The sequence below is a fragment of the Echeneis naucrates genome, chromosome 9 (assembly GCF_900963305.1).
Source record: "Echeneis naucrates chromosome 9, fEcheNa1.1, whole genome shotgun sequence".
In the NCBI taxonomy this organism is placed as follows: Eukaryota; Metazoa; Chordata; class Actinopteri; order Carangiformes; family Echeneidae; genus Echeneis; species Echeneis naucrates.
In genome coordinates, this window is record NC_042519.1 from 8738235 (window position 1) to 8765098 (window position 26864).

The 26864-nt window shown below is 38.7% G+C and overlaps 2 protein-coding genes across 2 annotated transcripts; both read right to left on the minus strand.

Annotated features, from left to right (window-relative positions):
* Positions 1-4200: 4200 nt before the first annotated feature.
* got1l1 (glutamic-oxaloacetic transaminase 1 like 1) lies at positions 4201-8327 on the minus strand. Its single transcript, XM_029509866.1, has 8 exons — positions 8150-8327; positions 7154-7335; positions 6765-6888; positions 6217-6434; positions 5964-6114; positions 5293-5458; positions 4842-4984; positions 4201-4418 (listed from the first exon to the last, which is right to left on the minus strand). The coding sequence occupies exons 1-8, from the start codon at positions 8325-8327 to the stop codon at positions 4279-4281; spliced, it is 1302 nt and encodes a 433-aa protein (XP_029365726.1). The 3' UTR covers positions 4201-4278.
* A 2936-nt stretch (positions 8328-11263) lies between these two features.
* Positions 11264-19886, minus strand: adrb3a (adrenoceptor beta 3a). The gene is made up of 2 exons (XM_029510557.1): positions 18081-19886; positions 11264-12000 (listed from the first exon to the last, which is right to left on the minus strand). The coding sequence occupies exons 1-2, from the start codon at positions 19322-19324 to the stop codon at positions 11976-11978; spliced, it is 1269 nt and encodes a 422-aa protein (XP_029366417.1). The 5' UTR covers positions 19325-19886; the 3' UTR covers positions 11264-11975.
* Positions 19887-26864: the final 6978 nt, after the last annotated feature.

Sequence of the window (26864 nt, forward strand, 5' to 3'; positions counted from 1 at the left end):
TCCTTTTTCGTCATCGTCATGTCTTTCCTCCATCTTCCCACTGCTAAAACCAAACATGTCTGTCCCCTCTTCCCCTGTGTGTGGCATGCGTTGTGCCACATTAAGAGTAGTATGGGTGTAATACCATACCCTGTAAAAATGAAACGATTCTTCAAGGAAATTCCTCAACCATTTTTTGTAATCAGAGTGCTCGAATCATTTGAGGAATCATATCAGCCCTAGTTATATCCTCCATCTGACAGTTTCCTGCTTTGCACATCTAATCTAACTTTAAGGACATTGGGAGTGAGTATCTCAGTGAATCACAGATGAACCACAGTTGTACCATACAGCAGATAGGGAGTGTGTGTGAACGTGTGTTTGTGAGCTGCAGGCAATTTCCTTTCCAAGTCATGGCCTGTCTCTCTTCGTATTAGTTCTTTCACACTGGAACTAATGCTCTTAACCAATGGCTTTATGAGCACAGTTACAATAAGTGTAATCAAGGTACCGTAATAACCGTCATTGGTAAAGATTAATGTTTCACATTAAACAGAGGAACCATGAAAATGAACATTCTAGGCATGGAATAGTAGGCTCTCAGAGGGATGGGCACTGGTTTTATGCTTACTCACTGCTGTCTGGATCAGTGCAGCACAGGTCATGGCCACAGTAGCTCCAGTGTTTGAACTGTCACCCTTAAATCGTCACAAATATTTGTAAAAGGGACCAAGTGGCAGGCAGATAAGGACATGACGTGATGTGATGGCTGAATGTGAAGAGATGGAGCTCTGTAGGTGGTGTTTCAACTCTTCACCTGACGTGGATTCTGTTTGTCCTAAACAATCACTGCTACATGCTGTGATTGTTTGGTTTGGTCTGCTATTGATCCAGAATCAGTAGCTATTTGTGACACCCAGCGATGAGACGTGGTTAAGGAAGAGAATCCTGATTTGACGTACGTGATGTAAGTTGTGTTCACAGTGTGTCCCTGGGGCATCAGTGTGCTCATTTAAGATTACAAAAGTTGGGTTGATCAACAGAGGTTAACTATGCCCACTCTTCTTAACGCATGCAGCCAGTTATAGCTCACTCCTTCTTCAGCACGACTTCTTCGGCAGAGTGAACACAGACCTTGTCTTTGAGGCAAATGGAAGATGTTTCACAAGCTGATAATACAAATGCAACGTGCTTAGTACCTAGCTGTTGGTCATGTAGTTGAACTGAGAAAGAAATTAAAGTATTAATCTATCATCTAGGAGCTGTTTTGGAAGCTATTTGGAAATATCTGTGTAAGAAAAAAATAGAGATGGTATAATATCCAGGTGAGCACATGTGCAACATGACATATGTCATTGTTTAAAATGCTATTTCTACTCTCAAAAAATTCAAGTAAGCTTTAGTGTTGTAGAATATTCATTTCCCAATTCAGTAGAAGAGAAACCTTGGATTTGCTCTCAGTCAAGTTCTGTACAAAACAAACCAACAGAAATAATTTTCTTTCCACAGCAAATCAGCAGATGAACAAGCAGGTTTTTGTTCAATAATTTATGTAATTGTGATTTAAAAAAAAAAAAAAAAATGTCACAACAGCACAGTGCACAATTTGATGATTCTGACTGTTGTCTGTCCGGGTGTGCAAAGTGTTTCCAATTTTGCAGAGCAGTCGAGGGTTTTTAGCTTACTCCCCTTTCTCCAGTTCATACATGAGGTTCATGTTGCTTGACTCATTTTGGTTCATATTATAGACCTGATTTCTAGTTTAATATCATTAAATTTTTTCCAAAACAGTAGACTGACGTGGGTTTAGCGTAAGATTTACAGGGCATGCACCATTTGATCATATCATCTATTGATGTGATTGATGTGTCATTGTGTGTGTGTGTATCCTTTTTTATTTCTTTTTGTTTTTCCCCTGTCCAAGATTGAAACACCGGAGTCAAATTCCTACTGTAGTATGTTTACACATACCTGGCAATAAAACTGATTCTGATTTCTGATCATATCATCTATCGATGGACACTGCATGATCCAGAGCATATTACTTTGTTCAGATGGAACAAAACATATCATTTGGTCAAGGTGTTTGTACAACTACTGCAAACTGGCAGTAAGTCTGAAATATGTAGTATATTTAAAAAAAATTCTGATTGTGCTTTTATTATAGCTGAATGGCCAGCAGGCTTTTCCTCCTTTTTATAGTCATGGTAAATTAAGTTTCCATTGTAAAATTTGTAGGGTATCTGCTCTATTTATGCATACTAGGATAACAACACATGGAACACGAGGATGCATGTCAACAAGTTATTCCAAACTTGAAGCCTATAATATGAGCAAGTATGTGCCAACACAGCACATGTAAGTATGCTCAGATGCAAATCAAAGTGCTCCAGACAGCTTCTAATGGCTCTGTGCCTGTATGATGATGGATGCTGATTATCCTCTTTGTTCAGCTGAGGTCATTGAAATGAAAAGAAAAAACTGACTACCTCCATTAAATACCTTGCTGCAACCTGTTTCCAAGAACTAAACAGCATACAGCGACAATAATGAAAGAGGACTGAGGATACAAAACTAGTCCGATAAAAGCTGTGTTTTTTTTAAATCTATTTTTCTTGACAAAATAAGACCATAATAGGTATTTTTGTGTTGTTACATTACTGCCACACAGATGTATGATTAATTTGAGAATAATTCATAGATAATTCTAGATGAACAACCATTTGCTCAGAGCATTTGATAATATTTTTCAGCCGAGTGGAATGGAAATCCTCCAAAAATGCTTTCATTTTGACCATGTAAGAATAAAGAATTAATTTGATACAAATAAAATCCTTGACTGAGTAAAGGTGACTTTGTTGAAAGAACAAAATCTAAACTAAATCAAGAAAATGAATGTTAACTATTTAGATAGGATTGCAGCTGTTGATCAGAAATTAGGGAAATGCATCAGGCTTATGGATGGAGAAGGGTAAATATTTGCGCAAAAATGAATCAGACTCACCTAAAACAAAATGCTGGCATTTGTGATGACTATTGTTTACTGAGTGTGGGTTTGATTTATTTTTCCTCCTACTGTTCACATAAACCTCCTGCTTTTCCATCAGGGCTCTTCCATCTGAAGTCTAACTTTACCACTTTGTTCATTTTATTAGATAGTGCTGGTGTGTAACATCATCTATGGATCACATTGTCTCTCATATGTAGCCATACAAATGTCCTTTCTGTGTTATTTACGACAGTCCTGCTAGAAGAACTAAATTCTTTTAGAGGAGAAAGACCTGCATGGTCACGAAGCACATTTAAATGTCACTCGCATTTACATGGCTATTACATGTTAACATAAAGGAAAAGTTAGGCAACACACAAACAGGCAAAAAGTTAACTCTCCTTTGTGGACAGGTAAAATCTGCCTAGTTTCTTTTAATAATATTAATTACTATTATGATTATCTTTTTCTTTCTATTACTATTATTATTACTATACTATTTCTATCTTACGTAATTTATTTTATTTGTATGGTATTTGTGTTTTAGTGATTATATCCAAACACTGCCTATGGAGGATAATATGAAATGTTGTATGTCACCGCATGTGAAAGTTTTATTTACATTGATTTTGCCTCAAGATGATGTTGAGGCCAAAACAGCGATTCAGTTTGGTCACAGGATGGATGCTGCCTGGGTTTGGTTATTTGGCAATTTGGATGGAAACCGCAAAGCAACATTTTGACTCTTGAGATTTTACACTTATTAAAAGAAGCAGAGGAAACATTTAAAGCTATGTAGATGGCAGTTTGTGTTTGCTATTGCCTTTAGACAGAGCTAAGCTAACAGGCCAAACTCACCTGCTCACTGTAACTGTGTAGAGATTCTGCCTGTATTCAAAATAAATTTATCAGTGTAGTATTAAATTGATATAGAAGTGGTGGACTGTGGCTTGCCCTGTCTGGGTGTGGGCACTCCTGATCCTCAATAAACCTATGTAAGTGCCAATAAAGGTAAACACAGAAGGCGACAGGATGAGTATGTTTGAATCCTCCTTCACAGAGTAAAACTTTCAGCACAACAAGTGCACAGGACAGAATATCACATCATCTGGATTTATATCAGCAAAGGGCAGAACAATTCATCTAGCAACACAGCATGACCCACAGTTTTGTACACATTTGACGTCATTAACTTTGCAAAAGTTGCAGCTCCAGTAGTATTTTACTGGAGGTAGAACATTTCAATGTGTTTCGTGGAAGCTGAAAAGCTCAGCTTCACTGATTTCAGATATTGATCAAAAGCCACATGGTTAGAGTGAAGTGGTGAGGGCCAAATGGATGGAATCAGCTACATAATCCAGGTTGCGCCCGTTGATTGCACTCACATTGAGACAGCCATAGGGAAGGAGGTACACGTGTCGGCTCCTTGTCAGAAATTCTACTTGCCGATCTAGAGTAGACAAAAAACATAGGAAGTACAGAGAAAGCACAGAAGTAACTGTAGTTCTGCAGCTTGTATTTTATTTTATTTTTTTTGTACTGAAAAATTCATGTTAAATAATCAAAACCTCTGTAAAATAAAATTCCAGAAATTCCAATGACTGACTTCAGAATAAGGCCTGCGACTCCACAGGAATTCAATGCGCCACACATGTTTTGCGAACTATGTACATCCTCAAAGTAATGGCTCTATGAAAATGCCAATTGTCAGTGTTAACAAATGAAAACTGAAAAGCAAGACCTGATAATGATGGCATTGTTCTACCATGCTGCAATTAGCTGTTTGCGTAGTGATGTTTTTTCTTTAGATTAGAGCTTTAGATTAGCTCTACACAAGTCCAACAAGACACAAACTGTGCTGTTTGCTCCTCACCATTCAAGCCCGTACAACAGAAGAGTCCACGTTGTTGGGTCAGGTGGTCCCAGCAGCCTGGAGTACCCAAGAGCCTCAGCTTCTGTCTCAAAAGGTCCCTGATCAGCATACATCTCTCAACCATACGCTTAACTTCGTCTTTCCTGGTGAAAACACAGTGGATAACATTTGGTGTATATCAACGTAAATATAGAATGCAATTTTATTCTATTCCATTCTATGGAAAATGTCAGCAGATCCCGCAGGTAAAAAGTGCATTTGATTATAAAGGATTTTGTCTCCACAAATGTTTAAATCACTCTTTGAAATCTTGCATGTACCAGGAAGCTGTCTGAACAGTGCAGTCATCATTAGGGCCATCTACTGATATGGTAGCAATGCTATTGTTTTTTTTTTTTGTTTTTGTTTTTTTAAAGCACCAGATTATTTGTTCAAGAAGAGTGTGACTCACCATTCAACAAAATGGGCGGGGTTATTGAGCACTGTGGCGACGACCTGTGCTCCTCCGACAGAAGGCTGCGCCCACAGTGACTTGACTATTATGTTAGCTTCAGACTGCACAGATAACAGGAGGGACTTCTGTTTTAAGACGCACACAAGGTTTCCTACAGCTTCATCTGGTGAAGAGAAGCAGAAGTTGAGTGTAATGTGAAGCCAAATTGTGTTCCAACCATAGTATACTCCCCATCTCTACTGAAAGAGACCGCTTTGGGGGGGGCTCTCTGCTCTGGACACATCAATAGTGTCCAGATGGCCGAGAAACAGGGAAATGCAAGTTTCCTGATACTAAAAGCTTTCAGGAGAGTACATTGTAAAGAACTGCTGTGAGGACACTTGATAGTATAAATATGAGTTCAGCTCATTAAGACAGATACATTATATATTACTTTGTTTGACCAACCCTGTCTCTCTTCACAGAAAAGAGAAAATGAGTTCACTTTGATTCATTATGATAGATATTTTATTAATTCTGAAGTAAAATTAAAAACAAATATCCATGATATGTCTACATAGATGAGTAACATCAAAAATGACAAAATCTGTTTGAAGCAGGGCTCATTTGAGGAGTTGCACTAATAGATGAAGCATTGAAATTAAAAAAAAAAAAGTTGTTGACATCACCGTATAGGCCAAAGCAGTGAGTAAAAGACTGGGCACAAAGGAGTTCCATCCCCTCTGACTCAAAGTGCTGAACAGGCCAGGCATCCTGAGTTAAATCTCCATAGCAGAGTGCCTGTGCAGGCAATAAGAAGAAAGAAAGAAGCCTTCGCTTCTGTTGAGACAGACAGGAAATGATTCAAACAGGAGTGAAGAGCTTGTCTGATAAACATCATTTTGCTTTCTGTTTAGGAACATAAATGTACACATTAGCTACCATGATGAGTTGCGAAATCATGGCCCATTGGTTCCGAGAAAGATCAGCTCCGGTTGGGTAGTGGGAAGATGCTGACAAAACAACAACGCTTCGTTCAGGAGCCCCCCGCAGATCCTCCAGAAGCTTTTCCAAACAGACAGCCCGTCGTTTATCATCCCAGTAACAATACTTACGGATATCTTCTATCCCTGCAGCTTGAAAGATACCAGTCAATGAGTCTGCAGAGAGGATCAGGAAGAAATATTATAGTGGATATCTGAGTACAATTACAGGATGCTGAACCCAATGAAGATGAACATTTTTTTCCCTCCTGTTTTTGTTTCATGGTGGATACTTTTTGAAAATAAATGAATTATTACCTTGCTGAAGTCTGGCTTGTTTTTACTGTTCTAAAGTATTTTTTGCGGTTTTCAGAGTGTCTGTGTTACCTACTCACATTTTCCCATTTCCAAATCATTTCATCATGTAAATTTCAAAAATTTTCCATAAAGTTGGGAGCATATATATAATGGTTTTATTATCAACATTCGTTTAAAAGTATCACTTGCCATCACAAGGGGCTGACAGGTAGACTGGCCCGCACCAAGCAGCACCAACATTGTACCAGTGTCTCAACAATTCAGCCCCAAGACGCACAGCAGCAGTAAAACCAGTAGTCTGAACACCCAACACCTGCAACAGACACCGGGTAACACATAGAGCTGAACTGATTATGATACTGTTATTTGAAGCCACCTTAGTGGTGAATTTGTATTGATTTATTCAGATTCTGAATCTGGCAGCAAATCCATGATACCTCTGATCAGTGTCTCCCTGTAATGATGATTGATTTTAAAATTACCTGGTCTCTGGTTTGATGTGTTGTCACTGCACAAACAACTATAATTGTGTACCTAAATTGTATTTAGTGTCAATGCATAAATTCAGTTGAGATTACCCGGTTTTCCATTATAGCTTGAGAGCTCTTCCCCAGAGCCACCTCTGTGGCTCGCCTGGTGAAGTCTGTCAATCCAAAAGAGGATGGATACCCTTGACAAAGTGTGGGGTCAGCGTTTAACTGCTGCTTTATTTTTCCAACAATGTGCAATTTGAAGGTCTTCCCTTCTTCGCTATAATACTCTGTGGAAAAACAGTTGAGATACATATATATGAGATACATATATATATATATATATATAATTTCATCATACTTATTTATTCTTTCATCCAAAAAAAAAGAAACTGGAACTCAAGTATGAAAAGTCATGAAGCTATTAAAATAATTTGGAAAAGCAAAAGAAATGTAACAGTGAGGGGAGGGTTGTGATCAAACCAAGACTTTCAGAAAGCCCACCCTAAAATAAGTTTCATCAAGTAACATGTCTATTTCAATCTTTATCTGTTATTTGTAGTTTACTTGCAATCTCAGTTGCGAGTTTACAAGGCATGTTGAGGTGAAGGTTTAGAGGATAATTGTACCTTTAAGATGAGGGGATAGAGGGACTGAGTTTGCTCGCAGTTATTGAAGGAACATGCAGTTCCACCAACAGCCTCTAGCTGTCCCTCTTTTTCCACTCAGGCTACACAGGCTGTTACTGTGAGAATGAACTCAACCTCCAGGCTCTTCAAAAATCTGTTGGTAATACACAGTAACACTTTGTCCCTTTTTCACTAAACATCAAGACAAATCCTGGAGCCACTGCCACATAAACGGTATCTTTTACTGAAAGCGTTTTCTGTGTCAGCCTTATATCAATGAAATGTCCATGAACTCTCTTTCTGACTTAAAGCTGTGTTACATGTAAAGGCATATTATATCTGAAATCGCACCATCTTTCCAAAGAAACCTAGAGGTATGTACCAGCAGATATTAAGATCAAGGCATCGTAATAAACCCCGCCCCCCTTCTTTCTGTTTTGGGTTGCACAATGAAAGTATTGAAGAGCTGACTCACCTCTGCCTGCCAGGTGAATTTTCCTCATCTGGGTGTTTTTCTTCAAGGCTGACAACAGATTTGTTTCAGGACTCCCTGCTGCAGCAGGCTGGGTATTGGTAAACACAGACAGATGAGCTCCCAGGTCTCCATTTTGGCTGACCCCTTCTTCATCCTGGCCACTGCTGGGTCTGCTCATCTTGAACCCAGACAGCCAAATTAACCTGGTAGCTGCTTTGCTTTTGTTTAGCCACTGTTGCCAAGCTACAGCACGTATTTGGAGACTGTCACCACAGCAACGGTGATGGATGAGTTTGTCACACCCTAATTTGTGGGTCTGCTGAGTTTACTTTTGCCATCACGGTGAGCTATCACCAAATAATGTCTACCATCTGAAAATGAAAGAATTGGTAATCAGTCTTGGTCAGAACTAATCAAAAAGAAAATCCTCTTCTCTAAGGTTTGGTGGTTTCTATCAGCCCATTTGCCTCCTTAAATCAATAAAGACAGTGAGGAATTGAGCCAGGAACATATAATTTTACATTATTCTCCCAGGTTCACTGGAATCATCGCTGGATAGATTGTAGTATTTTCTTCCATGGCCTTCACTGATCCATCTCTTTACAGAGCAGATATTTTTTTTCTTGTTTTTTACCTTCCCTCGTATTTTTAGAAATTAGATGTGTCTCTAGCTTGTAGAAGAAATCTGACAGAGATAACACAAAATGTGTTTGGGCCTGGGCACAAAATCATAGCGGACATATCCAGTTTCCTTTCCTGTTCTCCAGGTTATAGTGCATGTGCTCCCAGCCTCTGCAAAAATATAACCATTCTGCTGGACAGAGAATAGAGTAACAACCATTTCGTGTTCATGGAGCGGAGGGAGAATATGGCAGCAAATGAAATCAACACATCTTTCAGCTATTAAATAGACCAGAAAATCAGTGAGCCGAACCTTTGTCGTTCACCTGATGTAGCTGATATTCACAAATCACTGCACTAGGTGGCAGTAAATGGTCAGAGCAGTCAGTCTCTTCAGTTAGCTGGGCTGAGTAATTTTAAAAGACAAACAAAAAAAAAAAAAACAACTCCATTGTTTACTATTTTCTAAATGGCTATGAACAGAGAATGAGTTATTTAGTGGCAGCACTAAGCAAATAATAGAGGGAGAGTTGCATCTTACACAAAAAAAAAAAAAAAAAATCGACCTCTACAGCAGATAAAATTTTTGGAAACCTGTTTGTCCTGATATCTGCCTTTGCGCTTTCTTTGAATGGTTCATTTGTGGTGTGATTGTTCAATATCAAACTTGGAACCTGGAAAAGAAATGTCAGTTGCTGGACATGTGTTCCTCACTTCAGACTGCTGCAGTTGAAAATGTTTGTGTGATGTCAGGTTTTCTGTGCTTACAGTTTGTAGCCAAATAAACACAGGTGTATTAGCTGCACAATCCCTATGATGAGGTCACTGTTGATTTTGCCTCGAAAAGACCTCATATGATATATCCACGGTCGAACTGTGTCATTAGGAGGAAAATGATAAATTGAAGAGTGAGGAAGACAATGACCTAACATGAAGCTGCAAGCCAGATCAAGTGGCAAGAGCCTCAGTCACACCACTGTGTTATCAGGTCAAATCCATGATACTTTATTGAAATAATGTGTTGGTGACTCAATTAGATTAAATGGCCTTCAACTGGGGAGCTCTGCAGTCTGGTGTCAAAGGACTTTTTCTTTGTTTGAAGGGCCCTGTGTCCTGAAAATATCCACCTGCCTTGAAGTAAAATGCTCTAACACCCAGCTCAGGACAAGCTGCTGCCACAAAAAAAGGCTCAACTGGGGGGAAAAAAACTGTTTGACAAAATACTGCATATTTAAAGTCCAGGGATTTGAATGTGCAATCAGGAGAAGGGAGATAAAAAAAATATATACAGCAGATTTTAAAGCAGATCCAACGTTAGACGCTATTAATCACACACCAGTGTTTGATTATACTGCCACAATTAATAGACAACATTGGAGATACATGAAGCAGTAGGCCTGGTGCAGTGTGGAATATCATACACGCTTTAAATAAAATGTGTGTTTACGGTGACGTATCAGACCTAGCTTTTTCTTCAGTGTGTTTTGTTTTGTTTTTTTCTTCTTCCCTTTTTTCCACAAAAATGCCTTCAATGTTTGAAATGGATTTAATCGTGCTCAGGGAAAACACTGTAGGAGGAATCAGCTGATAAGATATGGCTTGACTTCGGACAGAATGATTGTTTCCACTCCAGGTTGTTGTAACTTATTGCCGGATGAAATATCAGTCTGGCAGAGCTCATGCTGGTCATGGTTTGTTTGCAAATGTCTTGCATTCTGCTCCGTGATTATTTTCTGAAGTCCTCAATCTTTTAATTCCTTTCATAGCACCAAAAATAATTTCCCCTGAAACAACAGCAGAGCCAGAGCTGATATTAGCTTCTATGGGTAGGTGATTGCAACAAAAATTAAGATTAGACCAAATATACACTTTTCAGCTATATCCACATTAGTTTTCCCCACGTGGGCTCACAGGATAAATGGTAATGACAGCTCCCTTTTTTCTTAAATACTTTCACCTCTTCCAAGCTTCTTAAAGTCCTTTAAATGAAAATGGCCCCATCTGCATCCATCATGTACCAGGAAGAAGCATCACAGGTGCAGACTTTCTGGTTTTATGGAGTCTCAAGTGAAACTAAACGAACGTTTGTAGTGTAATGTGATCAGAGAGTGATGATTGACTGTTGTGTATGGGTGCCAGTAAAGGCTGTAATCATGTCATTGAGTATGTAAATTTATCATTTAGATTAAAATAATAAATTGAGGTGTTCATGGTTCCCAGCTGGTTATTTGGATATTCAGATCAGATCAGTGGGATTTAAATTATAAAAATTTTAATTATTTGCACACAAAGCAGACATGACCAGCGTCACACAATTTTATCTTTTATTTCTCAAGGCAACAGATGATTTTATGTAGGTAATAATGCACAACAAGGCGCACAAAATAATGGATGACATCAATTCCACTATTTCTACTTTTATGTGGACAATTGAGGATGTGTTATTGAGCTTATACCACGGCCGTTTACCAAAGGGGGGAAGAACGGTATGACGTTTTCTGGCAACATGAAGTGAAGTAACAAAACAGTTGCATTTACTTTCTTTTTTTTTTTTTTTTCTTAAGTACTCTGCCTGTTGCAGTGACTTACACTGACAGTTAAAATGTCATCCGTTTCTGTTGAGATGCCCTGATTTTAACAGCCAGTTTTCATAACAATGGAATAACTTAATATAGAGTACAAGATTTAAGCATGATAGCTATTGTGCAGATACTCAAGGTTCAAAACAGAAAAATTAAGACTGAAACCAAACACTGGAAAATGTTTAATGCACAGCCCTTTGGTTTAGCTGATATACTGAACTGTTTATGTCATGAAAATGAATGTTTCTTATCTGGACAGTAAAGACAATTTGTCCAAACTATGACCTTGTACCAAGTTAGCCATCTTTTCTATTTTACAGATTCAGTGCACCATAAATAGATAACTTACCAGATAATATACTGTACAAAATGAGTTTAAGCCTTATTTCTAAAACCACAGGCTTACTGGAATGCTTTCAAACCGTGCAGTTAAGTCTTTCACAGGAACAGAGGGTCTGTTGCAAAGGAGCTCTCATCCTGTGACTGTTTGTGACCAGTCCATCGACTCATCTCGTTGAGCTTCAGCCACGTTTATCGGGGCCAGTGGTTGTACTTTTCTTTAGCTTGTCTTCATTGTTGTTAGGTCTCAACTTTTGGAATCACAGTGACTCAGCCATCAATGATCAGTCATTTTCCTGCAATGTGAAGCTGGTGGGAAAAAAAAATGTTTTCATTAGTATGACCACCCATTCTACACGAACCAGTGACTTATGCACATTTTCAAGTTGGTAATAAAAAATGAGATGAAATGAGAAGCTATTCAGCTCTTATGAACTGTGAGCTTTTCACTGTGCTCTCCTGTCACACTTTGCACAGCATTATGGGTTAATATCAGATAAGAAATCATCTCCAAGAAAACAAATAGTTGTTGTCAATTTACTTTCTTGGAGATGGTTGTTTTCAACAACAACATGAACAACAATTTGTTCTCTTCCACATTATGAGTTTGTGCTTTCAAATGACAGTGAGCTAATCATTGTGCCTATTTCCTTTCATTTATACCCTTCTATTTCTTAGAGAAATGTTTCATAAAGTTGCCCTCATTCTTTGTGGAACTCTACCTTTTTTCCTGAACAACAAGACAGGAATTCTGATGCTATCACCTCCACTGTACATGTCACCACAGGAAGACATAAACTACCAAGAAGTCTGAGATACACAGACTGTGAAAGCATACAGGAAGAAATATGCAGGAAACAGTTTACAGTGTGTCACTGTAATTCTCATAGATTTGTAGAGTTTAACTCAACATTTAGAGTAAAGTCACTGTGGTCGTTAGTATGTTGGACTGCGGGTAAAGTTAAGAGGGATTTTTAGCTGATGCAGGAAATTCTCCAGGAATAATAACCTGTTATACGTTCTGATGAGTCTCACATTCACATTTGAGTCATTAGATTGTTTTATATTAGAAACCACAGTCATAACATGCACATATTTTTTGGTCTCCATGAAACTTAAAGGAGCTAAGCTCATCAAAATGAGGGAAAATCCATCTATCATCTGTGGCATGTGTATTTTTGTATTGTCTTTAAATCTGCATGTCAAGGCAGACAGGTATTCAATTCCTGCAAACAGAAATTAAACCATATTTTTGGTGTTTGATACTTTTACAAGTTCCAGTGATGACTATTTAAACTATATCTTCCACAGATGAAACGTATGACGCGACAACACTTAAATCTCTTACATATCTAAATGTAAACTGTCAATAAATATAGAAATAAAATAAAATCTGAATTCCATAGAGTTTAGCAAAAAAAAAACAAAAAACATGCTACAACCAGCAGTCCCATTTAAGCAGTCATCCAATCAATCGACCAGTCAGCACAGAGTCGGTACCAAAGGCCATAATTATCAAAATGAATCTTGACAATCACATAAAAACAGTCATCTTGAGAGATATTCTATTGAGAATAAAGAAAGGTCTAAATATTCATCCATTAAAAAATATTTTTTTTAATGGATGAATATTTTAAATGTTACCAACAACTTTTAAATACAAATTAAAATATTTTATTTAAATAGCTAAAATCAGTCATTTAATATTTAAGTTAAATATTAGGCATTAGTTTGTTGATCTCCTGAATTTTACTGTTTTAAATTCAGCCTAAAGACTGACAGCTTCAGTCATGCATTATTTATTTTTGTGTCTCAGTAGTGTTTTCTATATATGTGTGTTTAAACCTTAACCATTTAGAGTTATACCCTGGTCAAGTATTTGAGCAACTCCCTGATACCTTTGTTTCAAGCCTGATGCAGTGATTGACTCCAATATCTACCAGGCTTAAATGGGAGTGTTGGAGTTTGTCATAGGTTCGTCATGTTTTGCTTTATCCTGCTTCTTGTTTCATGCTCTCTAAGAGCCTGATCGCACTCTAAGACAATTACATGCACATTATAGAGGCTGCTGTTTGAAGCTGGTTGGAAACACAGTTAGCATACTGCAGAGAAAAGCTCAAAATCACTGACTTCACAGGACAGGGAAAAAAAACATTAGCTCATACAGGCCTCTCCAGAAACACCATCTAAACATTATGTTCCGCTAATGATATGCTCACTCACTCACTTGTTTTTGTTTTTTTTTTTTTTATAATTTCATGGACCTGTAATCTGCCACACATGAGCAGCTACATGTACAAAAAAGCTTGTCAGTCATACTCTGCTGCCATTTTCGAATTCCTGTTGAACTCTTGATTTATCCTGCACATTATAAAACATTACAAATAACTGTTTACACTTTCATAAAAGTTTTCTTCCATATTTAGTTTGTTTGATATTTATTCCCCTCTTACAACGTGCCCTTTAGTGCACCATCAGGTGCTTTGGGAGGGTACAGCATGCATGTCTGAGGAACCCAGTTATATCTTCACATTTAGCCAGGCTAATGATTCAGTAGCACACAGTCACTTACAGTATAAACATGAGATGCCAGGCCTATAAACACAATGTCCTCTCAGATTTGTCTCCACGACTTGTCAACTAATATGTCTGAGATGTTTACACATTCGTTTGGACTAATGAGCCGCTTGTGGTGATGTTAGTCAGTCAGTATTTATACTGGAAATGTCATTCTCCAGCATCTCTCCCTGCTTTGTGTGAGGTGTGCGGTTATTTGTGCTTACTCTGCTCACCACAGCTGAAAGCTTACACAATAAGAATGGGAACGCGTGTGTATGCATTGTATATTTACCAACGACAAAGAGTCAACAACAGCTCGTTCTAAAATCTGGAATCAGCTAAATTTAGACTTTCTTGTCAATGTGAAATTTTCAAATCAGATCTTATTACTTTACATCTTCTTATAAGTTTTTAGTGCTTGAAACTAAACAGGCCAGTGTTTGACAGGTTCGCAAATATTTCTTTCATCTTGATTTTCAATCTGTTTTGTTAGCTGCTCAGAAAGGCGTCAACAGGTCGTTCCCTTGCAGGTGTCTCTTGATGTGTTAATTGTGATACATCAGCACAGTTGTAACACACAGCATGTTTCTTTTGGAGCTTGAGCTCTGTGACATCTAATGGTAATGTTCCATGGCCTCACATGTCTCTGTGGCTCCTTTAACCATAGCTCCATGAGCCCATTAGTCACATGTCTTTGATACGCTCAAGAGGAGAGTTTCTAGTCATGTTTGCAAACCACTCCTTCAAGGATGGAACAGAAACCCTCATTTGTGCCCCACTTTCATGCCACAGTTTAATCCCCAACCTTGCTGCTGCCCTATGAAATAAAATGTTCCACTCTCTGTTAGCTTTACTTCAGTGTGTTAACGAACTCCCTCTGCTCATGACACACAAATACATGAAAATTTTGTCCCAAAAGACCCCAATACACATAGTTGGATGAATATCAAAATTAACTGTTTCTCTTAATAGCAACATGACTGACAAAAAAAAAGAGCCTGGTGAGGAAAAACAATCATTTGGCTTCAGCAGTTTTGATTACAAAGATGTCTACATTTGTGATGCTGAAAGGTTGATCAGAAATGTTCCTGTGCAAAAAAAAAAAATCAAAAAAAAAAAAGAAGGAGGGAAAAAAAAAAAAAGCACCCGTCAGAGGCCGGAGCCAAGTGAGGGTGTTAATAAGGGCAGCAGTGATATGGCAGCATGTACTTCTGTGAAAACAAAGTAACCACTGATAATAACCACTCCCTGCTACACTCTGCTACCTATCCCTAGTTACCATTCATATTAGTGGAGCTCTCTTTTCTCATCAATCCAATCATACATCAGCCTCTGACTGAACCGACAATGTCTCTATTACCAGACTGTAGAGGAAACATGCTGCTTGGCGTTGTTGCGGTTCAATACATATAGAAAGTTGACAGGGAGGACTGAGGGCCATCTGCTCTCTGGAGACGTAGCATGGCATTATTGGCAGTCTAGAGCAGTCCATACTACCCAGGACAATTTGTCAAAATCTCACATTAGGCCTGTTTTTCAAGTCCTTGCTCCATCAGAATCATTCTTGAATGGATGGTCTCTCTCAGATTTGTAATCCTGCTCAAAGTGCAGGATGAGTCCGCCGAGCCTTCCCCGGCTGATTTACTGCCAAACCATCAGGCCCCTTTTAGGGAAGACTTTTGTGCTTCTAAATGTCTCCTGTTTTACAGCACCATCAATTATGTCTCTAAAGTTCCACTGAGGGGATGTCATACAAAAAGAAGAGTGACATCATGCATAGTTTTTAAAATAAATGTCTAAAGTCAAACATACCCCTGTCATATAACTGGGTTACTCATGGGAATTAAGTTACCAAAGCAAGGCATAATGTTGTCTAAGAGCCACCTGTCAAATTAAATTGAACTGAGAATTATCAATAGTTTTCTTAAGCTTTGTAGTTGAATTACTTATTTTAAAGATATAGAAATTCACATAAGTTAGTTTCAAAATTTACGATCAGAATCAGCACTTAAAAGCATTAATTATGACATGCCAACCCAAGATGGAAATGAAATATTACCTATTGCGTCGTTACATTTTGGACAGTAGAACAGTAACAAAGCATTAATAATGATAATAATGTTTCCAGGGTACTGAATATTAAATCGGATAAGTAATTTACAATTTTACATTACATTTTGAAAGGAGAAATTCCAACAAAAAACTAAATTGACAGCAAATATTGTAAATTGATTATATAAAAGAGAAAATTCTTTATTTGTAAATCATTATTATTTGATAGAAAACCTTAAAACCATTGTAGAGTCTATGAATGAAAACAGTTAAACTTTATTCTATGCACTTGTGGTGCATTACAGTGATAATGGAGTAAATATGCTGCCATCCAAGTGAGCCTGTTTTAATGAGGGCCCAATTTGCTCAATCTTGTAAAACAGCGTTTGGGGGGAAGTCTTGTGTGTCAGTGATAAAGATTTATCTGCTGCATGGGGTGCTGGGCAGGGCACACTGAGGCCCACTGACAGGCAGGGAAGTTCACCAACATTTAAAAATGTCCTCAAATGTGTCAGACTGTTCTTTTCACTCATCACCCAGCGCTCTTAAAGAACTACTTCACAGTCATCTTCATTATAGAATATTGCCAAAAACCCTGACTCATGATTATGTCATCTATTATTAACAAATGTGCTAAAAACAAGCTGGCCAAAACACAGGACCAGCAAGTGCACCATGCAGATCTGTACTTATTTCACAACACTGACATCAGTTTGAATCAAAGCTTGGTTGCAGGTAACACTGGCCCATGCAGGTGAAGGTAGCTTTGTACTACAGCAAGAGGCCAACAGCAGCCAATTCTGCAGAAATGGTTTATTTTTCTGCCCAGTTCCTTGCAGTCTATTTGACTCTTGCAAAGCAGCACATTGATATATTAGAAGATGTCCAAATAAGAATTTCTACTTTTTAAAATGCTTACAATGCTTTTTAAAGCTGTTTTAGAACAAACTCATAATTGCTGAAATTTAATTTTTAGCACCGAGGATAATTTCAAATATCTTAAAGTGTGTGTGTGTTTTATGGAAAATCTAATTTTAAGTTCATGAATATAATGAATCTCATGTTGAAAGACACTTTTTACAGTATTTGTTGTGGTTAAACCTGTTAAAATGTTTTAATGTAGCATTTTTTAACGTTTCATTTCTACTTATTATTTGACAAAAGTTATTTTTAAATTGAAATTAGCACACAACCGAATATAGACATCCCTTTAGCGTTGTTGTGCAGTTGGCTGTGTTTCACAACGGGATGTTCAAAAGCAGGAAATTATGGAAATAGTTTGACTCCCCATATTTTTCACCACAGGTCTTCACACTTGGCACTGATGAAGTCAAGGAAAAATGACAAAGTGCTTATAAATCTGGGACTGAATAATTTGCAGCTCCCTGTCCTTTCAGTATCACAGTGTTGATCAGAGACATTCTCAGATTAGAGTTACTGAGATTTCACAACACAATATTAAGTTTACTTTTAATATCTAATCATTTTATAGGTTCATCAGTTCAGGAAATTGAAATCATTCATTGTGACTTCACAGTAATCCATGTTCATGTTAGATAACAAGGTGTTACCATGAACAGTTCCATTTATCCCTGACAGTCAGTGGGTAAACACGAGCTGTCAAAACTACACACTTCAATGTCTTTCAACACTGACTTCACTGTATCTACTAAAGGAGGTGGATCTATTTACATGGTTGTACAAATGGAAACATTTTTAGACAAGGTAAAAAAAAAACAACAACAAAAAAAAAAAAAACACAAGACAAAGGAACTTACAATTTGGTTTCTGGTTCTGATAAGTCGCTGAAGTCTGTGCTGCCGTTAGACTGAGGTGGTGCAGGGGAAGCCTGCTCAGCTCCTGAGAAGCCTGACTCAGCTTGCCATAGAAAGCACGGGCAGCGAGTCTGAAACTCCTTATAGAAAGTATTGAGCTGCAGGCTGGTCAGCCACGGGCAGCCCAGCAGGCTCTTGAAAGCAGCGCGAAACTCTGGACTCCTGCAATAGATGATAGGATTGAGTCCGGAGTTGATGTAACCAAGCCAGTTTAAGAGTCGGAAGATCTTTTTCGGGGGAACGTCCCTGTTAAAAACGTTTATGATGTTGGCTACAAAGAATGGCAGCCAGCACACAGTGAAGGTGCCCATGATGATACCCAAAGTCTTGAGGGCCTTGTGCTCCTTGACCATTATTAGCTTTGATGGCCTTCGCTTGGCGCTCTTTCTCCTCGCCGTGCTGTTGCAGCTGCTGGAGCCCACACACACTGACGGCAGGACATTGTTGATGTGAGCACCAACTTGCAGCTGTGCTGTTGTACACTCGCTCTGGAAACGTAAGCGATTCCTATCTATTAGCTTGACCTGCTGCCTTGCTATTAGAAAGACTTTGGCATATACAAATATCATTATGAGAAGGGGAATGTAAAACGACACTGTAGAAGATGTAATAGCGAAGGCCCAATTGGTCACAAAGTCACAGCATGAAGGCTTCTCATAGCAGTCCATCGCCACAGGGTCTTCTTTCGCATGCCAGTCTCCTCTCATAATTGGCACAAAGGAAGTTAAGGCAGAAACAACCCACACTAAACAAACTATCAATCTGGCACGGCACTTATTAAGCACAACCTTGTATCTGAGCGGCTTTGTTATGGCAATATATCTATCCACTGCTATGACACACAGAGTCTCAATGCTTGCTGTCACACACAGCACATCCACAGAAGTCCAGATGTCACAAAATGGGTTATCAAGGAGCCAGTCACCTGTCACCACTATAGTGGCTCCCAGAGGGACCACAAAGACCCCCATGATGAGGTCCGCGCACGCCAGAGACATAATAAAGATGTTTGTCGTCGTCTGTAGCTGGGGAGTGCGTACTATGGCGATGATCACCAGCAGGTTTCCTACAACGATGGTCAGTATGATGATGACCAGTATGATGAGGCTCCAGTGTCCGGCTGCATCGTGGTATATTTGTGTTTCGTTAATCAGCAGGGATGCTGAAGTGCTCAGGTTTCCATCCATGATTCAGCAGCTCAGTTCAGTCAAAAGAAGTCCAAGGTGTGTTTGTTGCGTCTGTGAAGTCTGTATTTCTTAAAAGCATCCTAAATAGGCTAAAATAAAGCGGAACTTCTGAAGGTTCTCTCGCTACATGAAAGTTAATCTTTACATTTCTTGCTTACATGTAACTCCTTGGAAGTGTTGTTTGGCAGTTTTCAAAAGGCAGCGAAAATGCTTCATGTTTCCAATAATGTGACTGCTTTTGCAAGGTCTTCTGGGCTGTGAAACAAGGACTGATTTTCCAGAAAGATGTATCCAAACTGTCCAAGAAGCCAAAGTAATTTTAATTCATGGGGCTGTAGCATGTTCATAAATCCAAGAAAAATGTCCAAATATCAAGTGAAAACAGCTGCGAGGAGCAAAACCCAGTCTGGTCCGTTTAAATGCATCCACTGGGATTAGTTTGCAGGGTTTTCGTAGAATCTTGCCCAGTCTACAGGAGCAAACAGTGACGCTACTGCAAGATCCACAAGAGTGCACCAGAGTGGCTGCCCACTCTTTCTTTTCCCCTCTCTCTCTCTCTCTCTCTCTCTCTCTCTCTCTCTCGCTCTCTCTCTCGCTCTCTCTCTCTCTCTCTCTTTCTCTTTACAGGTTGCCCAAGATTGTATTGGCTGTAATCACGCCCTGGCTGAAGCCAGAGGGGAGGAGTTGAAAAATGTGGTGTGTGTGTGTGTGTGTGTTGAAGCAAGCAGCCAACAGAGCCACATACATGTGAATGACAACACACAAACATGCACATGCATATATATATGTGTGTGTATATAACCGCAAGCAACAGACTCACGCAACAGATTCATGCATCAGAGTGTGTAAAATGTGTTGCACACTAAAATGTCACATCGTAAATACAAAATTATCTCACGTGTGACTGACACATTATTTACTTGAAAGCTCAGAAGTATGTGATGGTGATCAATTCTTTACTCATGTCACAGGTGTTGTGTCTAAAGTAGCAGCTACACAAAGTTTGTGTCACCTGACTATGTCAACTGTGTGCCAGACTTTTCTACTGCTGGCCTCCATTCTTCAGCGAAATGATGCTGCATCATGTCAACCCCACACTTCCAAGGCTCAGCAACATTTGATGTCATTCATTTCAATACAAGCTCTTCAGAATTGGACCATTACAGAGAGTTTAGCTGTTTTCTTGTGATTATAACTCACCATTTCCATTTAATGCTACAACTTTAAAGATTCATTTTGAATAGAGTTTATGGTCAACTTCCTCGACCATAAGGCACGAAGCACCACCAACTGCAGAGAACGGGAAATAAGTGCCCTGGCAGTAAGAGAAAAGAGAAAAGAGTCGATCACTATCTTGTTGTTACTCAAGCCAGTGCACTGAAGAACAACAACCAGGCAAATGCCTTCCGTGCGATTCACTTCAGATATCCAGCACTGGGCTGCTGTGCTTTGCTGTGCTGTCACCTAACACTTCCTTCTTTGGTCTGATCAGCTTCACATCTGCAGCTGTGATGGCTCAATTATGATTAATCCCACTTTGCATTTTACTTCTACTGAATGAGGATAAACTGGCAACGGTGTGTTTAGGGTAATGAACGTACTCTCAGTTGTTACCTTATCACAGCAATTTGGAGATCAATTGACTTCAACCACATATTACAGTGTTAACCGACTACGCGTTTAAAGCATCTGCTATTATTTATATATATATTTTTTTTATCAGTGTGCATTTTGACAGGCAATTTCATTTATTTTTATTTTTAGTGCCATTTAGTTTTAGTCAAATTTTAGTCGTATGAAATGCTCTTTATTCAATGAAATGCTATAATGATATGGTAGACCGAGTCAACTAAAGTCTAACAGTGTTATGGATGGAGTTGTCTATGTTTGTGTTTTTCACATCCTGTTTTACTTTGAAAGTCTTGTTCTGGTTCCGTTTCCCTCCTGTGATTGCCTTCCCTGACCTAATGTGGTTCACCTGTGTCTTGTTTAGTCACTGTGTATTTAAGTCTTGTTTTCAGTCTAGTCCTTGTCGAATTCTCGTCGTCACTGTCTTTGGCCGTCTTTTTTGCCCTTGATCCATGTTCACAGTTCCTGTTTTGGCCATAAAGAAATATTATTTTTTTCTCCGCAACCTCACTCTGGGTCTCCTGTGTTTGAGTCCTCACCCCCACCTTACCTGACAAAAAAGGTTTCGCTTAAGTGCAATGCGTTACAGAAAATGTTCCTCTGTGATCGCCACTCATTGGGAACATTTATTGACCTGTTGAAATGTAATGGTATTGAGGCTAAAACAGCTCATGACTCAAAACAAAGCTTTATTTAGGCTAATCTTAAAATCAGGTAAGCAAAATAAAACATCAGATTTCCTCTTACAGCCAAGTTTTGGTTTGAATGGCTGTGAAGAAATTTTTTCAAGTAATTGGAACTGTTGCCTTCTCTAGACACAAAAGTGTTTGAAGCCCTGCCCCCATCATCTCTACAAGATTTGCTCTAATTGGTCGATGAAAAGGAAAAAAAAAAACAACAAAACAAAACTCTCCGATTGGCCTTCTTTCTAACTTGTGTAGTTTTTATTTGACGAAAATGTCAACTACATTTCATTTAGTTTTGGATATCATCATCATCATCACATCAGTTTTTATAAGTCTCGTTTTTACATGCTGTTTTTTATGAGTAGATTACTGATATTTTCCCTCCGAAGGAACTTGTTCTTACAGGAATCCTTGAGGCATTTTGACAGATACCCTCATTCACTTTCTTGCCATCGTTCAATACAAATCTCCAATTTTCTTATTTAATGTTAAAGCCAAGAGGAGATTATCTTATGTTGGTGTTAAACACGGTAAGGTGACTCTCTGAAGATGAACTCCAATACTCAAACTATTTGCACCTCTGGAGCTCAGTAAATTTTTCATTTGTATTATGTGTTTTGTAGGAATAACACAAGCACAGTGTTTGTGAACTTGGATGTGCTGGTACAGAGTCAGGTGAGCTGTTCTAGTCTTTACACCAGGTTAAGCTGCTGACTCCTGCTTCCTCTTGGAAATAGTGACATAAGAGTGGTGTCAATCTTCTCATTTAACTTTGAACAAGAAAACAAATGAGGACATTTCCCAAAATATTACATGTGAATGTGAACATAACGTCTCATGCCTGCTGTGAATAGAAAGCTGCCCTCATCTGTACTTATTTATTGGTAGAAGTCATTCCTAAGAGAGAATCTAAGAAATAAGATCAAACTGTGTTGTATTATAACATTTAGGCAACTGTTTTCTTTGACATCATATACACAATGTGTCCTTTCCTTTTTGCCTCAGCTAGGTTTAAATAGATGATGTTTCTATTTTCTTTTTCGTCCTGGGCCACTTTGTCACTCATCTAAGAGGAAGTTGTGGAGTTTCGAGTGCATTCACAAAAGGGGAAAGAGCGGGCCAAAGCAAAACACTGGCGCCTTTTTAAACTCGATGACCAAGAGGCCCCATCTGACGGCATTTCTGTAGATGAAGGTCACTGCTGAGGAGCTGACAGCTTGACAGCAGCTCATTTGTCTTTGCGTGAGAAGATCCTGTCAGTGGATCTGGACCTGGTCCTAGTGTAGTCAAGCACAGCAGCTGGCACAAGCTAAGTTGTTGATAGTGAAATCAGCCATGACATCTTTCTCACCTTACTTAGAGATTCCTGTAACGGTAACATCTGATTAGTTTGCATGCAGTGGTAAATATAACTTAATAACTAATTTGCAAAACTATCCTTTTAAGTCATCTTTCCACAACGGACAAACAGAATAATATTTTATTACTTTATGACATAATTAAGTAATAATAAATCTTCGATTATGGTGAATTGCTTAAATTTTGATATAATATTTAATTGTGGAGCAAATACAGCTGAACAACACAAACTATGAATGTGTTATAGATTTTGGTTCATTATTGCAAAAGTTAAACTCTAATTCCAAAATCTAAATAAACATTTTGAATATAGACTTGTTGGATTTTCTGTATGTTAATGTGTGTTTGGTTAGAATTTCCCTTTTTGCGTAGAATATATTACTTCACTATTTGTTGTTGCATTTAAGCGAAATTGCATCTCTTTCATTCTCTTGCATTTCTCACAATCACACAGAGTTCATCAACTAAACCAGCTAAATAATTTTTCACAAACTATAGGGACACAGTCAGAGACTGATGCATTGTGATTTTAATTATTAATTTAATGGACTCTTCTCCTTGTGCAAATTTGTTCTGTCCTGCCAGCCCATGAACAGGTGTGGCTGAAAACATAACCGTTATCTTGTCAGAGGTCGTAATAGCTTTATCATTTGAATGTCAGTGCTACATATTTTTTCAAACTGCAGTGTCTCATTATTCCAGATGAAGCCTTTGCGTATGGGGAAATGTTGTAATTGCGTTCTTGATTTAATGCCTCCTGAAAAATCTGGGATTTGCTTAGCCCAGATTAAATAATCATTGGAGGACCAAACCTTAAAAAGCCTGCTTATTACACACTCACTACTGGCATACACTTAAGCCTGGGAATGTTTCCTTCCTCTTCATGGAATCCTCACAGACAATATGTTCTAATCAGCTAGAGAGCTATTCAAAAAAAAAAAAAAACCTTGAACGTTTCTCTAAAGACTAACGGCATGTAGTGAAGGCCTGATCCGTGGCAGCCATCTGGACTTTACAAGCTTGCATTTCAATTCACCCCGCAGTTCATCTGGCCTTTGCCAATACTCCCATGCTTGAAAAAGTCCACACACTCCCCTTCTCACTGCCAATGGCAAGAACCTGAGGGTGTAAATCTTGCTGACATCAGGGTTTGCTGATCTTCAGCAGCTCTGATCAGAGAGCGTTTGTTAAACACTACACGTGGTTTTTTTAATTGAGTGCCTCAAGATGTTGTTTGGATCTGCTGAAGTGCTCACAGTGGTTTCACCAAGAGACAAGAGTGGCGTTTCATGTGTTCGTCTTGTCAAACAAAAGGTAGAACAGGAGCTGGCAGTGTGACTGTAAACTCACAATACAAAAGAGGTCAAGCTGTTCCACTTAAGAAGAGCTGCACTTTTAATCTGACTGCACAATCTGTCACATATTCATGACCCTTCAGGTCTAAGGACTGTGATTGAAATCAGATTAGCTCATTCTTCCACCACCAAACCTTCACTGCAGTTTGGATTGTTCAGATGTTGTATCAGATGTTTACGAATGCCTCCTGTGATGTTTGGTGCCCCTTCTGCTTTGTGCAGGAAACTCTCCATTAGTTGGAAAAGTTAATCAGGGGTGGAAGGAGGGGGAAGGAGTGGCAGCAAGTGCAACAAAACTTCAGACTGACAGAGAATAGTCATGATCGCTTAGCTTCATTTAAGATGTATTAAATAATATGTATAAGTTGATTAATGTGATAATATTGAATATAACTGAAGAATATTTCTTCCACGTGCATGCATCATGTGGGGGACTAAGCCCGAAAGCAGTTTCTCTGTCAGTGGATTTACAGTATGAGAGCATGTGTTGAGGTGAGAGGAGGCTGGTTTAGAGGCTGAGCTGTTCAGCCTTCCACAGCTATCATGTCGTGGGTAAATCGCACTCATTAGGCTCTGAGTGGAACCACATGCAGAGGTTTTCTGGAGCAGTATATGGGGAATATTTGGGGCTTGAGACACTGATGGCTTCTGTCCCTCCACACACCACACTGATGAGCTATTTTTGGGACCATCTACAATATTTAACTGTTTAAACCATTCATTTGTTTATCTTAAAATAAAAAAATCAGTCCTATATCAGTCCTATATATATATATATATATATATGTGTATGTATGTATGTTGTTGAACTATATATGAAGCTAAAGTTGGACGTTCTGGTGCCTGCTACAACAAATAGCAGGGAGGAAAACAAGAGTTGGGTTAAGTTATTGTCTTCATTTAGTTTGGAAATGTTAGAGTTGTGCGTATTTAGCCTCATCTTAATTTAAAGTTGGTTGTAAGATGATGAAGGTTTGGTCAGCAACAGCCACATAGCTGAGCGCCTTGATTATCATTATTTAACATGCACAGTTACAGTTACTACATATATGTCATTTTAAATTGGTGCATGTTGATGCTTAAGCACTAGTTATTGATAGTGAGCTCAAACTGCGGCGTTAACCTGGAGATGACCGCCGTGCCAAAAGACAGTACACAGTGAAAATAGTGCAGGCATATAAAAACATGGCATTGTAAAACATAATTTCCCAATAAGCTGTTGCTATAAACAGATCACAATTGCTATGTGAAATTTTTTCGAACAGTAGTGAAACCATTTACCAATGAGAAAAATAACCAATTGCACGGCCATTTCTACACACAAGAAAAATAAAAATAGACGATAATCTAATTTAGTTCACCAACTTTTAGAGGACAAAGTTGTACTAAAATAGTTGATTATGAAAATCTCCTGGGATTTACACAATGAATAAATTAGAATTACTTAAAAAGATTCACACAACTTGTTCCCTGAATTACTGAAGGAAAAATTTGAGCAACAAGGTTGAGCTACTGTTTTATTTTTCAGAGTGCACTCTCAACGATACAGTGGTCTGTGTATCTTGACAGTGACGCTCTTTCTTTGCATAATTTATAGATCCAATGGCATAGTCCAGTGAACCATCTGTTTGTTTTTCTAAACCACTCGTCCTGTTCAGGGTCAGGAAGAATCCCAGAGATGTGATTATGTTGAAGTGTGGTTTATTTTCTTAACTTAGTTGCAGTGCTTGCTTGTGGTCAGTAATGTACTGTTTGTTTGTGTGGAACACCAATGTGGTTTGTCTATGTGCGTTTCAGTAAGTATTAGAACAGCAGTTGATGCAGAGAAATTGACTTCTATTAAGTAGGAAGGACAACTTCCCTCAATGAACCTGTAAATGCCACAATAAAAAGTCAAACTTTAGGGATATAAAAAGCTGCGTATGTTGTTTTTGAGTCATGGGACACAGCATATCATGACCATCCCATCCCATAACAAGCAGCCAGTTGATTGGATGATGTTGCTCAGCCAGTTTTGAAAACAAAACACAACATGTCACAGGACATTACACTTCATAACCATGCTGGCATTTCTGTTTGGTAAACATTGGAAAAAAAATAAGTTTAACCTGCCTTGCCTTGCTGTTCATGATATTCACACCAAATCTTAAGCGGTGGAGGAGGTTGTTAGAAGGCAGTAAATATTTCGGATGGTTGACGGCAGCCATTACGGCATGCTATTCAAAATCCATGCAGCCACAAGGTCTGCCATTATTGCGTCAAGGCAAGCAGTAAATTTGAGTCAGAGGTTGAAACCGGCACTACATCTTAATTAAAGAAGTGGTTTGCTTCTGATCATCCTCTGAATCAGTGTCAGAGTGAAGAAGGCAGAAGCACAGAGTGCTGGCGCCACAGACAGAGAAAGAAAAGGGCTCTGGTTGAACTCTCATATAGTCCTGTGGGGATTAATGACTGCAGCCAGTGTCAGCAGCGTGCTGGCCCTCTGCAGCCAGTCCAGGTTTAGCCGACATT